At 41.7% G+C, this 13,970-nt stretch overlaps 1 protein-coding gene across 5 annotated transcripts in view; it reads left to right on the top strand.

Annotated features, from left to right (window-relative positions):
- celsr1a (cadherin EGF LAG seven-pass G-type receptor 1a) overlaps positions 1–13,970 on the top strand; it is a 55,759-nt gene that overhangs the window by 22,177 nt on the left and 19,612 nt on the right. For 4 of the 5 annotated variants that reach the window (XM_087787841.1, XM_087787842.1, XM_087787839.1 and 1 more), the window contains exons 2-7: positions 1,953–2,308; positions 2,753–3,041; positions 5,510–5,732; positions 6,580–6,695; positions 7,732–7,820; positions 12,372–12,452. In XM_087787841.1, coding sequence (XP_087643967.1) covers positions 1,953–2,308; positions 2,753–3,041; positions 5,510–5,732; positions 6,580–6,695; positions 7,732–7,820; positions 12,372–12,452 — 1,154 coding nt within the window. The remainder of the gene's footprint in view (positions 1–1,952; positions 2,309–2,752; positions 3,042–5,509; positions 5,733–6,579; positions 6,696–7,731; positions 7,821–12,371; positions 12,453–13,970) is intronic. The other variant, XM_087787843.1, reaches the window with a different exon arrangement.

Below are 13,970 nucleotides of genomic sequence, written 5' to 3'. Positions count from 1 at the left end.
TTAACTTTACACTCTTGGTGTCACAAACAAATATGCTGTGCCTTGAACGGATTAAGACTAGAATTCAGTCTACATTTTGTAGAACTGAATAGTCATAAAGTAAAACCTGAACATGGTAACACTTGGAATTTTTTAATATATCTTTGATGCCTCTTCAAAAAAGCTCACCTCACACGCATCTTGTATTTACAGGGCAGAAGATTTTTGGTATTTTAAAATGTGGTTGTACAGCTATGACTTTTCATCAAGTGAATAATATATACATGCCTCTTGGTTCACTAAAATCTGTTTTGCATCTTTTTTCTGAGATGTTCCAAGGAGATAATCGACGAGGTATTCTGGTATCCTCCGACTTGTAAACGGCACAAAAGTGAAATGAAGCATCCAAAAAGATGCCTGACCCACCTTAAGCAAGATCTCATCTCCCATCCCTCCTTGCATGTATCTAATTCTAACCAGTTAACGTGTTAAGTGCTACGTCATCGTAATGTGAATCATCTGCTCATTAGAACATTTCTGATCTACTCCGGACATGTTTTGTCATTTGTATAGTAGACAGGTGTGGTCATGCGTACACTAGTCACACAGACATTAAATGGTACATCTGTTAGCGTGACGCCAGGCAGCTACATCGTTCACTCTTCAGTCTGGTGGTCCAGTTCGTTCAGCTGTCGTGCTGTCCTCACCGTCCTGTCGAATGACAAGTTAATGAGGCATTGCATTGTCTTGCTTTTGAGGGTCTCAGTTGGTTTTAGGAGTACCATGAGGGACGTAACGCTATCTTTACAGAATCAGAACTGTTGTTCCTCTATCTGTCATGAGACTAGTCTTCTGTCCACGCCATCCTTTCACACGCGACCTCATCAGCGCCTGAGAGTGACACGGCAACTGTCGATGGCCCACTCTTTAACCCTCGAACCCCACTGATCCACCACCCACACTAAGAATCCCTGCTATCTGACCCCCCCACCAACACACCGTTGGTTCAACAGTATTACCTCCCCCCTGCTCCCCGGCAGATCTCATGTGGTCTCACCACCTGTTGTCAGCTGTAGTTCAGCCACTTCTCCTCAATCTACAGTAGAAGTGGAGAATAGTCCCCATGACCCCCCCAGAGGAGAAATCCTAGACTGATCTAATTACTCGTGTTTGGGACCCCAGACGGAACTGACCCACAAAGATTCAATTTGGGACGCCTTCACGCTTGGAGGGCAGTTATTCAAAATACTCCCACACTCTGTTGCCCGCACTACTAAGATCCTTGAAGTGTTGAACAGTTTCCCTTAAGATGGCCCTTACTCCATTTACTACTATAACATCATCTATTGTTTGTCCTGAGTAAGGGTTGGGTATTGAACGTCGGTTCTTTTTTAGCACGACATCTTTCAGTGCCAATTTTTGATACCCACCCGTGATCAAAACTTGATAATTTGTGGATTTTATTGAGATAAACTAACAAGTGACTAAGGCAGGAAACATTAGATTAATTCTTCACTTGAAAGCAAGTTTTTTTTTTTTTAGCTTAGCTTGGAGTGTAAAATTTACATTTTTCTCAAGGATTGTTCTACGTTTAATGTAAATTTCTTATATATATAAAAAAAAGTATTGAAGGCATTTGTTACGGGTACCGGTATCAAAATGTTTTGATCAATACTCAGCTGTAGTTCACTGAGGTGACAAACAAAGAAAACATTCCGTAGTATAATTGGCAGCATTATTGGCAGCATTATTGGCAGCATTTTAATCTGTGTAATCTAATCAAAGTGAGAAGTTTAAATGAAACGTTGCAGGAAGAAAGTTCTCACGCGGTTGCTTACATCTATTTATTTCAGCTATTAATGTGAAATGAAATGTTTTGAAAAGGTTTGCCAGTTTCAGGTTTCCTCTTGAACTCAATCCGACCTTGGTAACGTGGGTTAGATTTTCATATTTCTCGGGTCTGTCCTCTCCAGACGGCTTACACGTGGTGGAGGCTCGCTGCACGCTGCGAGTGACCATCATCACAGACGACATGCTGACCAACAGCATCACCGTGCGCCTTGAGAACATGTCGCAGGAGCGCTTCCTCTCGCCTTTGCTCAACCTCTTCATGGATGGCGTTGCAGCCGTGCTGTCCACCAAAAGGGAGGCCGTGTTTGTCTTCAACATCCAGAACGACACGGACGTCCAAGGGTCCATCCTGAATGTTACCTTCTCGGCCCTGCAACCAGACGGTGTGCAAGGGAAGGGATCCTTCTTTCCTTCTGAAGAGTTGCAAGAGCAGATCTATCTCAACAGAACTCTGCTGCGGAGGATTTCTTTTCAAGAGGTAAGATGATAATGTACCTCGAGCAATACACTGTACATGTTTTGAGTCCTTTGTCCACTTGCTCTATATACTCTAGAGAGGCAACAGGGGGGTTCAATGACCATTATGTAAGTGACCTTTTGGGCGTCACTAACTAGACTTGGACTGATCCAGTAGAAGTGTATTTTCATATAACAGCCACTCCAACTCTATGTAAATCTTACCTAAACCTCTGACAGGTTCAGTTGTGTTTAAGATCCCATTGTAAACTGGCTCGGTAACTTTGTTATAACAGAATAACATATTTAAACATGGTGGAGGGGAGAAAAGCCCCCCCCCCTCGGAGACCAATCCAGACAAAGCCATCTGCTACTGTAATTCTTCAAGTTGTCAGAAACCTTTAAAAAAAACTTTCAATGCCACATCCTGATCCCTGAGATTTATCATGGTGATGCTTTCCTGTAGGTTTTACCATTTGACGACAACATCTGCCTGCGCGAGCCCTGCGAGAACTACATGAAGTGTGTGTCCGTGCTGAAGTTCGACAGCTCGCCGCCCTTCATCGCCTCGGACACTGTTCTGTTCCGACCAATCCATCCCATAAACGGCTTGCGCTGCCGCTGTCCAGTCGGCTTCACGGGTGACTACTGTGAGACAGAGATTGATCTCTGCTACTCCGGTCCATGTATGAACAACGGCAGGTGTCGTAGCAGAGAAGGAGGCTACACCTGCGAGTGTCAAGAGGACTTTACTGGTGAGTCTCTCCACGTTCTTCAACTCATGATGTGTTTTTTCTTTTACTGCAACTTCTCACATGCTGCAACTGGTGATATTTGATTGTGAAAAAAGTATATTACATGAAGGTCGTTGCAACCTTTACTAAGAATGTTGCTTCATCTTTCAGTCCTACTGTTCATACTAGTATCCCTACTAACACATCATATAGTAGATGTAATATAATACCATAACGGCAGGAGTTTAAATCATATATGTATGAAGAAAAAGCTCCAGTCGCTTCCGTTACTGAGAGAGATCGTATTTATTGCAACAAAGGCTCAAGTGAGGCGTACAAAACTGCAAAACCGCACTGACAGGTTGTACTGTTGAAGCTATTGTTGAAGACGGAGGTCGATCTCGGAGCACCATGTAAATGTTAACCCACAGACAAACATACACACCCACACACACAATTGATCAACACTGTCACCACTTTGCTCCAACTACTAGCTTAGCTTCTTCAGCCTTTCTTGTGCTCTAATTTCTTATTACGGCTACTGTAACTACTCCTGCAACTTATACTGTGCTACTACTACTGGTAACAACAACTTTTTAGCTCGTACTGCTATTTTTCATAGCACAATGGCAACTATAAGTTGGAAAGCCCCCTATTGTAGTGATATTTTATTAGTAAACCCATTTCAAAAACTAGCAGTATATGGCCGATAACTGATGCAGAAAACACCTTTAACTCATGCTTTTGACGTAATAACAACACAAATGCAATATTATAAAATTGAAATATAGCCATTTTTCCTTGTTGTTCTTACACTATAACACTACCATTGTGGCGGCTGCTGAAGTTAATATTGACACTGCTAGCTAGTATCAATACAAAAGTGTAGTTTATGATGTTGAAATACTCTTCTGTAAAAGATTGTTGACCAAGATTATCTTAAAATCAGGATCACTGATGAGAACATTTCAACCAAATATTTCAGCCTGTGTTCATCTGATACCTGACTGTCTCGTTCCTCTGTCTCTGGCTAATAGAGCCTCAGGAGCTTTGACAGCCCTCATCCCTGCTCTCCCAACACTCTCCTCCTCTTCCTTCACCTTATCTGATGCAATTATCCTATTATTCCAGCTTTTGTCGCTCACTCGCTTTTTTTTCTCCCGATCCCCACATCTATCCTCTCCACCTGCGTCTCCCTCTGTCGGTGAGGGTCACAGTTCAAGTTCTGTTAGGCATGACCCACCAGGAGCTCTTAATGGGACCGCTGACAGCGCCCTCCTTGGGTTTCCTGCATTATGGCGAACTAGATCCCTGTAATTCCCCCCTCGGAAAGAAGGATTATGTTGAGGAGAGAAGGCCTATTACCTGGTTCCACCTTCCCTGCTGATCACAGCCGGACAGTGAGATGGCACCAATAAATGAGGAATTCTGACAGATCCAGGGGACTTGGCCAAGAGTCCACAAGAAAGAGTTTTGCAGTGATTTAGGAGGAATTTACAGTCAGGAAACTGGATCAGATAATATGAAATAAAAATCCCTAAACAGAGCCCAGGGAGTTTGCCAGAGTTGGGCAGCAGCCAGCGAGTCCACAGCCTAGAGAACAAACCAAAGAGCTTCAGTGAAGCGTGCAATATTAAGAGTCACCATGATTTTGTTTCACTTTAGATTTCTGTGCAGAACCAAGTATGGCTTTAGAAGCTTATAGTTATAAGTTAGGAGTAATCTGTGACACCTGGTGTGTGAAGGATTCCAAAAGAAATCCTGACCAAGACAACCTGTTTAATGGGTTTTTCTCCTTAAGTTTTGGCCATAGATATTTGAGACTGGAACATTCGAGACATCCTGGGCTCCTCTATACAATAATACATGCTAAAGAAGCTTCAGTTTTTGCACATGATCTAATAACACATCAAAGGTTCTTTACTTCTTATTAGTCGTCTCAGTCCACAGACTCCTTAATCGTAAATCTTTCACCAGAATTTGTCTAAGAATTGTCCTCTGGAATCAAAGCATCTCTTTTATTTACGAGCTATTAGAGTAGAATCCTGCTCCACTTGACTGTTCATCTTAATCTCTGTTATTTCAAAGTTTCCATTAACCCTCCTGTACTTCAATCTCTAAGTCTGTGCCTGATTCCAAATATGGACACGAGTTGAGCACAACTGGACTTTTCTGCATAGGTCTGGAAATACACAGGCGCTGTTGTGTCTTGATAATGAAAATGTTTACCACGGCGTGAGGAAAGACAAAAAATAAATCCATCTCAAATCTGTAGAGAAATTACTTTAAATACTCATATTTGCAACTAAGATGTTGTTTCTTTAGTTAATGTTTGCACAACTTAAGTATTTATTTAATCCTTTATATATCTTATTTTAATCTTGTCGTGTATATAAACATTTTTTCAAGTAATAATATAATTCAGAAGAAAAATATCTGTGACTAATAATATAAATCTTAAGTGTCTTCATCATCTTGTGGTCTCTCAGGAGAACATTGTGAAGTGAGCACGTTCTCGGACCGCTGTGTTCCTGGTGTGTGCAAGAATGGCGGGGAGTGTGTGAATCGTCTGGCGGGCGGCTTCATGTGCCAGTGTCCGCCGGGCGAATTCGAGAAGCCGTACTGCGAGATGACCACAAGGAGCTTCCCTGGACAGTCCTTCATCACCTTCAGAGGTCTGAGGCAGCGATTCCACTTCACCATCTCCTTCATGTGAGTCCAACACTTTTCTCAGGGTCCCCAATTCCAATTTTCCACATTACTGCTACAGTTACATTGAACGATTTTAGATGTTGTGACACAACAAGTATATTCTCTAACTTCATTTTATGAAATATTTAATGAAACAGTTTGACAAAAATGTCCCACTTCATGGAAAGTTACAAAACTTTGCTGATTTGCAAAACTATTGTATACGCCTGACTGCTGGTTTGTCTCCATGGGTGTGTCTCGGTAATTTTGGGATGGAGAGTCGTAGTTTGCCTAGTGACGGTGGGAAAATTGGGAGGTGAAAACAGGAAAAGTTTTCCTGACGAGTTTCCCTTATCAGTGTTTGTGTGCAGCCGTCCTGGCTTCCTGTCCTGCAGCCTCTTTGGCATCTGCGATGTGACTCTTCTGCCCTCAAACCCACAATCCCGACCCAAACATGTGACCCCTGGCTTGCTCATTAACCGGCTCAGACACAGAAAAGTGTTTCCTCTTACTTCCTGCTCGACTTTCCAAACAACCTTTCCTCTGAAAACTATTGATGTGTGTCTGCAGAAATGTTTGATGTCATCAAAATAGTTAAACTTCTATTAGATTAAGAATTCAAAGCCCAACAACAGTGTGCAAGGCTACACTCCAGTCACCATTTGTGTCACAAACAAAATCTCAAAAGAACTCATGGGTACATTTTCAGGATCCTATCAGACTTTGTCTCTTGTTCCAAACAAAAAATACTTTTGCAACAGATCAGTGGTTAAACATGACTGAACACAACATTCAGGGCGTCACACAATGATAAATAATTAAAGAAAAGATGTCGCACTCCTTCAAAACATGTTTGTTTTCTTGCCAGGTTCGCCACCAGAGAGAGAAACGCACTTCTGCTCTACAACGGACGCTTCAACGAGAAACACGACTTTATTGCTGTGGAGATCGTCAACGAGCAGATCCAGCTCACCTTCTCTGGAGGTCAGTAGTCATAATGGCTCTTAATATTGAAGCAACTGTCAGATGGTAGTTGAAAGAGTTCCCTGGCCCTCCCATGGAGGATTCCAGCTCAATGCGATTAAAAAGGGTGGAGCAGAAAAGTTTGGAACTGGAGCCAAGCTCCGTAGTTCAAAAAATACAAAATACAAGTCTGTGAGTCATCAGGTTAATGGGCAATTATTGTTTGTGAAGTTTCTTTCCTTCGGTTAGAAATTAATGAGCAGAGGACAACAGAACATAGATGACTCATTAACTCAAACTTCTCCAGGTCTTCGTTGTACTGATTGGCAGGTGGATTCCTGCGCGGCTCCTTCCTTCAGTAAACACGTTCAGTTTGTGTTTTCTCGATGAAACTGCAGGTTCAAACCGGCTGTGCTCGTGATTTATGATGCTGCCGTGTGTGTTTGTGTGCAGGGGAGTGGTCTGTCAGGTTAGCACACAGACTTTAGTCTTCATCAATAATCTATATGGAACATACAGAGTAACTGATTGCGCAATGCTTCTTTTTTTTTTACAAGGAAAAGCTTAGCTGGCACAGGTGAGCTCAAAGAGTTCCTATTTAGTAACTCAATCACCCTCCTTGATTTGACACTTAATTGGACGCAAAAAGGAAAATTAAGAATCAAGAGATGGCAAACATGGTAAAATGTGCCAAATGTTTATTGAATTTTGCAAAACACATAAATGGCAGCCAGCAAAGGCCTGCCTAACAGAACTTGAACTGTGACCCTCACCGACAGAGGGAGACGCAGATGGAGAGGATAGATGTGGGGTTCGGGAGAAAAAAGCGAGTGAGCGACAAAGGCACCAGAGTCTACTACGAAACAAAAGCATTAACCACTCATGCGCTGGAATGCTTTTGATTGTGCTGTAAATTTCTGAAGCTTTTTAAATCATTCAGTGTGTTCATGAGGATATATTGACACTAGCTGATAGATGCCAGATTAACCTCAGTTTTGGTTCAAATTAATTTTTAAGATGTCTAATTCATTCATAATTTTTTTGTCTCTGGGTTCAGGGGAGACAAAGACCACCGTGACACCCTCTGTCCAAGGAGGAGTGAGCGACGGCCAGTGGCACTCGGTCCAGCTTCACTACTACAACAAGGTAAGAAGCTTGAGATCCGCTCGTATACAATAGTAGAAACTTGAAGGGATGAAAGTCAAGCCCAAAGGCTGATTCAAGCTTGATGAGGCGAACAAGTTCACGTAACTCTGGTGGGATTATGTTACAACCAGAGTTATTTTCATCCTTTTGAGGTGATTAAAAACCTGTTCACAAGGACCCATTCAAACCTTTTAGTATAAACAATGGCTCATAAAAACAGTCTTTGGTGCCATTCCCACGATGGTCCTCTTGCATTAAGAGAAGATTATTTCACAAGTGTTCTAGAATGACCGTTTGTCTTGTAATTTTATATTTGAACAGCTATTTTGCAGCCGATCAATGGTGTTACCTTCCAACCAGCTTCCAGAGCCTGCAGGGGTGTTGTCCCGACAGGAGCCAGAGAAACTCTGAGCTGTTAAAAGTATAAACAAGTTGATAGTTCTGCTTGTTTATTAGGTGTGAAGTAACTGTCTGGTGTGCTGAGATGTCACTGTCAATAGAGAACATAATGCCTTGACTAGCTATGTGTGGATGGTGGATTTGCCGATGCTACGCACCAACTCACTAGCCCCCAGTAAAAAATAAAGGGAAGATTATAAATGTGAATTTAGGATTTTGCATCTTTGTTAGATCATGATCATGATCTTCAAAAGATACAAAAATGCTACCAAAGAAGGTTGATGGTTCTGTCAATTCATTGAATTGTATTAAGGGAGATTTCAGGACTAAAATCTTAATTAAAAGCAACTTAGAGAATAAAATGAAAATGTAATTGAGTTCGGAAAATAGGGGCACTTGACGCAAGAATATTCTGGAGGCTAAGCATCGTGTTACAGCAGCACCTGTGTTGCGTAACATGTCAAAGATAGAGCCCCAGTTGTCGGGCTGATTGCTGTCGACAGCATCCACCGTCTCACCTTTCACAGGTTGTTCACCTCTTGTTTCTCTACTCAGCCTTCAAAATGCTTGACATGACAGGAGAACAATTCATCAATATGAGGATTCATGCTCACGTTTAGCTTCTTCACTTCTATGTTGTTCCCCGGGACTGATTGTGTGTGTTTTGGTTGCATGACAACAAGAGAGTATTTGTGTCTAAACAGACCCATGTGGTTATTAACTTTTTAATCTGATGTAGAAAGACAAGCAGAGATAGCAGATCACACCTCAGGCCAGGAGTTGGGTTTAAGACTTTCACTGTTCATGAGCTCCTAGCAGCACAGTAAGCCATCTAGGCACCAGTGTTAGATCTGAGGAAAGTATTGATACTCTGGATCATTCTTATGATTTCCGACAACCCCAGGGACATAGATCCACATGTCTCTGGGATTGAAACAACACCAGCCAGTGTAAACCCTCGAAGGAATTTGCACCAAAGCAAAGGGTTTTATCTGTTATATACTGTATGTGGAATAACTCCTAAATTGGGTGTTAGGTGTTGACAAGACCTCAAGGAATTCTGTGGATGACTCAGAATCTCATAGTACTGTGGGCTGTAAGTTCCTGTTCTATGCTTTGATATTTTCTCAAAGAGCACCTCCTTGTAATGCATTGACATATGGATTGACATGAGTTCTCAGTGGGAGCCAGTAAAAAATAATGAAATTAACCCAAAAATGGGCTGGTCTGTCATGTTCATGTCCTGTCACACTACTCTTCAAAGAAAGATACTAACACAGCAAACTTTTCCCAAACATATAAATATATCCCAGCAAACAAGTGCAAGAATACATGGGCTAAAGACAAACCAGCCAACAGCTCATACTAGTGGGATTGACAGATTGACTTGTGAGACTAGACGGTGTTGAGCAGAGTTGGTGACACATTCCGTCAAATTAGCTGGGGGCCGACTAACATTGGCACCAGGTCATATTTTCATCTAGTGTTGACTGATGAGGGAAAGAAATGATTGGCTGTAATTCGATCGGGCATCAGAGATCAGTGGAGGAAATCCACACGGTGGAAAGCATTTGCTGCGAGGAACATTCTCTCAAAAGACAAGATGTGTTGACATGTGAATGTGGCGACGAGTTCGCCGGAGGAGGTTTGGCGAAGACGATGAGAGATGGTTCTGATGGTGTGAGGTCATCTGGATCTTCTTTCTTAACAAGTTTGATGATGTTCCTGTGTTCTCTAGGGGCAACAAGTCTGAGAGGTTGTCACTCAGATAAGATGCTTCTTTACTCTTCCTCTATCCCCACCACATAGAGAAGTTTGGATCTCAGGAGTTGGTTTTCCTTTTAGTTGGAGAAGGAACAGCTTTATTGGGTTTTGGATATTGTCCGCATATTGTTGTCATTTTAAGCGTCATATTGTCGTTATGCTCAACACTTTGTAATGCAAATTGAATTAGCATAATACTCATATCTCATTTGTAGCGAGCTTTTGTTTACAAATATCACAACAACATTGTTTACCCCCAACATAAATATTTGGACCAGCCTAGAAGGTTGTTCATATTAGGTTCATTCAAGTGTGTGACAGTATTAGCCAGGCGCACACATGCACACACACCCACAGACACACAAAGACAAGGTATGGTTACTGGGTCAGGCAGTTGCACGAGTGTCCTCTTTTCTTGTTTGTAGGATTGGATGTGGAACTCTCTGCAGGGCCAGGGTATTTAAAAACAAAAGGTCAAAGGTTAGGGGAGCGTCACCACGGCAACAGACGGAGACTTGCTATTGTCCAAATGGTCTGAACAGTCGGAAGCTGCAAATGTTTGCATCATGTCTGTGTGTGTGTGTCTGTGTTTGTGTGTGTGTATACTTTTAGAATCCTCAAACAATAGATGTGGCAGGACATTTTTGAAATTCCACGCTACAAACTCTCAAGGACGTTGGGCTGTGTCAGCAGAGGAAACACACAGGGGCTCGTACAATTGTGTATCCTTGGATCATCTTAAATTTTGGGCAGAAGAGGAAATGATGCATCAGGTTGCAGGAAATGTCAGACACCAGACAGGAAGTGTATGATCCACCTCTAAGATTCTCTTCAGTGAACACAGTCTAATATTAATCCATTCTCGCTTAAATAGATGTCAGGACATTTATTCTTTTAATTAACAATGTGTTCACTCTACTTACTTATGTCATTCAGTGGTTCCATTGTGTCTACTAACTTGACTTGACATGTAAACTCATTGAAATGTTTGACTCAGTTGTTGTTGTGAGTCATATAATGTTTTTGTGTGTAGGTGTGTGTGTGTGTGTGTGTTATATATAGGTCAATGCTATTCATGAGATGTGTTTGACCTTCATTCTCATCTGTGTAAACCCTTGGCAGGATCAAGGATGGCTGTAGTCTATCCCTGCTACTTGAATTGCTTAATAGTGAGAGACAACTCATTAGTGTGAAAGAACAGACTCAATCATACTTTTCTTGTGTAGATGCACAAACCTGGTCTTGAAACCTGGAAATCAAACGATCATGTTGATGTCAGTTGGATAGATAGAACGATGGATGGATTGATGATTATGACTATGGTTTCATTTCGAGGGTAATGGGGGCGGGACTAGATAAGCTTCTGCTTCTATCGCTTTTCCCTTTCAGGACATTGACTCAGGAGACTCAGGAGAAAGGGCAGATATCCACTTGCATTTATAAGGGGCTGAATGCTGTTATGGGGATGAATAACGATACCAATAACAATAATAATAATAACAATAATATTAATAATCGTGTTAGCATAGCAATAACAAGTGGCCTCTTCTGGTTGTGTACATATTTGTTATGTACATTACTCTCAGTCTTGGCGCCTCATGTCCTCCACAACACACTTTCAATCATCAGAGCGCTAATGACTTCACACTAAGGGTTAAAGTGCCGTAAATAAACTCTGCTTCACTTCGGTATTTCACCTTTACTGGAACTGTAATGTGCTTCAACAAGTTCTCTAAATGTTACTGACAAGAATGCTGGGCTTTTTACAGTTCTTTACTGATCTCGCATGGAATCCATGCTTTTGGCCCAAATATGGAAGTTATACATTTATTTGTATGAGTTACAACTGATATATTTCCAACAGGGGGCAGTAGACAAGTTAATAGTCTACCAAACATCTGATGTGCTCAGTTATTATGTAGTTCTTAGACACCCTTTAAAACTGGGCTTAATTTGTCAGTAGCTAGCCAAAGATGACACTTTTTTTCCAATACAGTGTAGCACAGCAGACTCCACTGACCTGGCCTTTGTTGGGCAATAGGACATTTGAAACAAACAAGTACAAACCAGCTCATATTAACTAGAGACATAGGTACTCGGATGTGAGATTCACATATTATGGATCCAAACTCCTTCAAGACTAGCATCAGAGGTAGCATGGGTCATCTCTAGTTCTGCAACTTTCTGGAACTCATTTAATGTATTTCAAATTATCAAAGTTGCTGATTGATGACGCATTGCTCACTCTTTGAGGCGCTGGGGAGCCTTCATTTACACCGTTACACTTAAAATCATTAATTGATGGCTTTGATAGTAAATGACCTGAAATCTTGGCCCATGTGTTTGAGTCTAATGGAGCGTCTCTCTCTCACCGTGTGTCTCTCCCAGGAAGGGGGGAGTCTGGTGGACTCCAGTGGGGTTCTGCGGCTCCCGCTCTATACTGCCTGGCTGGAGCTCAATCTGAAGGAGGTAACCTTCAACCTCTAGTGTAGTCCCCACTGGTGTGGTTTTCTCCCCTCACTGGTGTTTTATCTCACCCCCTCTGACTCCTGAACAATCTCAAGGAACCACCACTGTGTTTCTGGATTGTTCAGTAGTTTTTTACTGGTGTTGTGTTTTGGTCTGGTGTATCTGTTTGGAGTCATTACTTTTTCCCCCAAGTCTGGCTCATGAAATTATTAAGTGCCTCGGAGTAAAGTTAGTCCTCATGTCTTACTTGCAAGCCGGGAATTGTTAAATCGCTCATATTTTAGTAATGGTGATGAGGATATTTAAACTGCCAAGAAATACTTCCCAAGAGACACTGGTCCTCTGATTTCCCCACCTTTCTTGCCAACTCTGCATATACTTTGTTGTAGAATATAACACCAGTATTGTGCTCCATTCTGCTTCGACACATCTTGTTTTCTAATAGATCCATAAAATCTTTTACTTATTATTTATGATTTTTCTGTATCTCTGTTCAATTCGGTTCAATTTATAGCGCTCACTAGCTGGTGAAGTCAGTTTATTGTTATTGGGTAAACCTACCAAAGGTACTTTTCTCCTGGCCCCTAACTCAAGGAGAAACGATTTGCACCTCCAGAAAATGATTGCGAAGACCTACTAACCTTAAATTTTGCTGCAGTTTAGACTTTGTTGGTTGAGTGGTTACGAGGGAGCTGCTAGTATTTCACAATATTTAAGTCATCAACAGTCATTATAACATCATCCTAAACTTTAAGTTAGTCAGTATCTTCCACACTTGTTCATCTTAATTGGAGCTTTTAAAAACATGATCAATGCTTTTGGATTCCATTGTTGACCTCACAAGTCTTACAGATAGGGGCGTGGAACCCCAAACCTTCAGTTATCATTACGTCAGAGATGAGTATGCCCAAATCTGATAAATCTGTCACTAAGCTCCGCCTCCTCACTTTGGTCTGTCAGTCCGTTCCTTCCTGTGCACTCACCCTGTTTTACCTCCACCTTGAACTCAAACAAGAGGACATTTAGAAACCAGAGAGGAACACTTAATGTCTTTGTTTATCTCTGAATCTGAGCCATCAAGTCTGTTTCTGTGATCTAGCTGCTTCTAACTGCAGACCTGATGAGTCTTGATGGCCTTTTACTGTATATCAAGATCAACAAGCCCTCTTAAGTGTCTTCCATTAAGGCCTGATCAAGAATCCTCCGTGCTGCCACCACCTCTCCGCACTTTATAATAACATATAATAATGTATTTAGTCAGTTTGAGCGAACAATAACTTACGTTTGAGCTGTGTCCGTATCCATGTAATCCTTTACAGAAACAAGCTGAGTTGAAAAGGGAACAACCGTGAAATGCTTGAGGATGATGTTGAAGTGAATCCATCACATGTTCGTCCCTCTCAAGTCTTATCTAGTTACCTGACCTCACTTCTGTGTCGTCCACACATTTGTTTCTCTTGTGAGGACAATAGCCGCTGTCCATCTGCTGCAATGATAGATGAAAGCAGGAGGAGACAG

The sequence above is a fragment of the Callionymus lyra genome, chromosome 3 (genome assembly GCF_982586985.1).
Source record: "Callionymus lyra chromosome 3, fCalLyr1.hap1.1, whole genome shotgun sequence".
Taxonomy (NCBI): Eukaryota; Metazoa; Chordata; class Actinopteri; order Syngnathiformes; family Callionymidae; genus Callionymus; species Callionymus lyra.
Note: the sequence above shows the minus strand (reverse complement) of the source record. Positions and strands in the feature narration are given on the sequence as shown.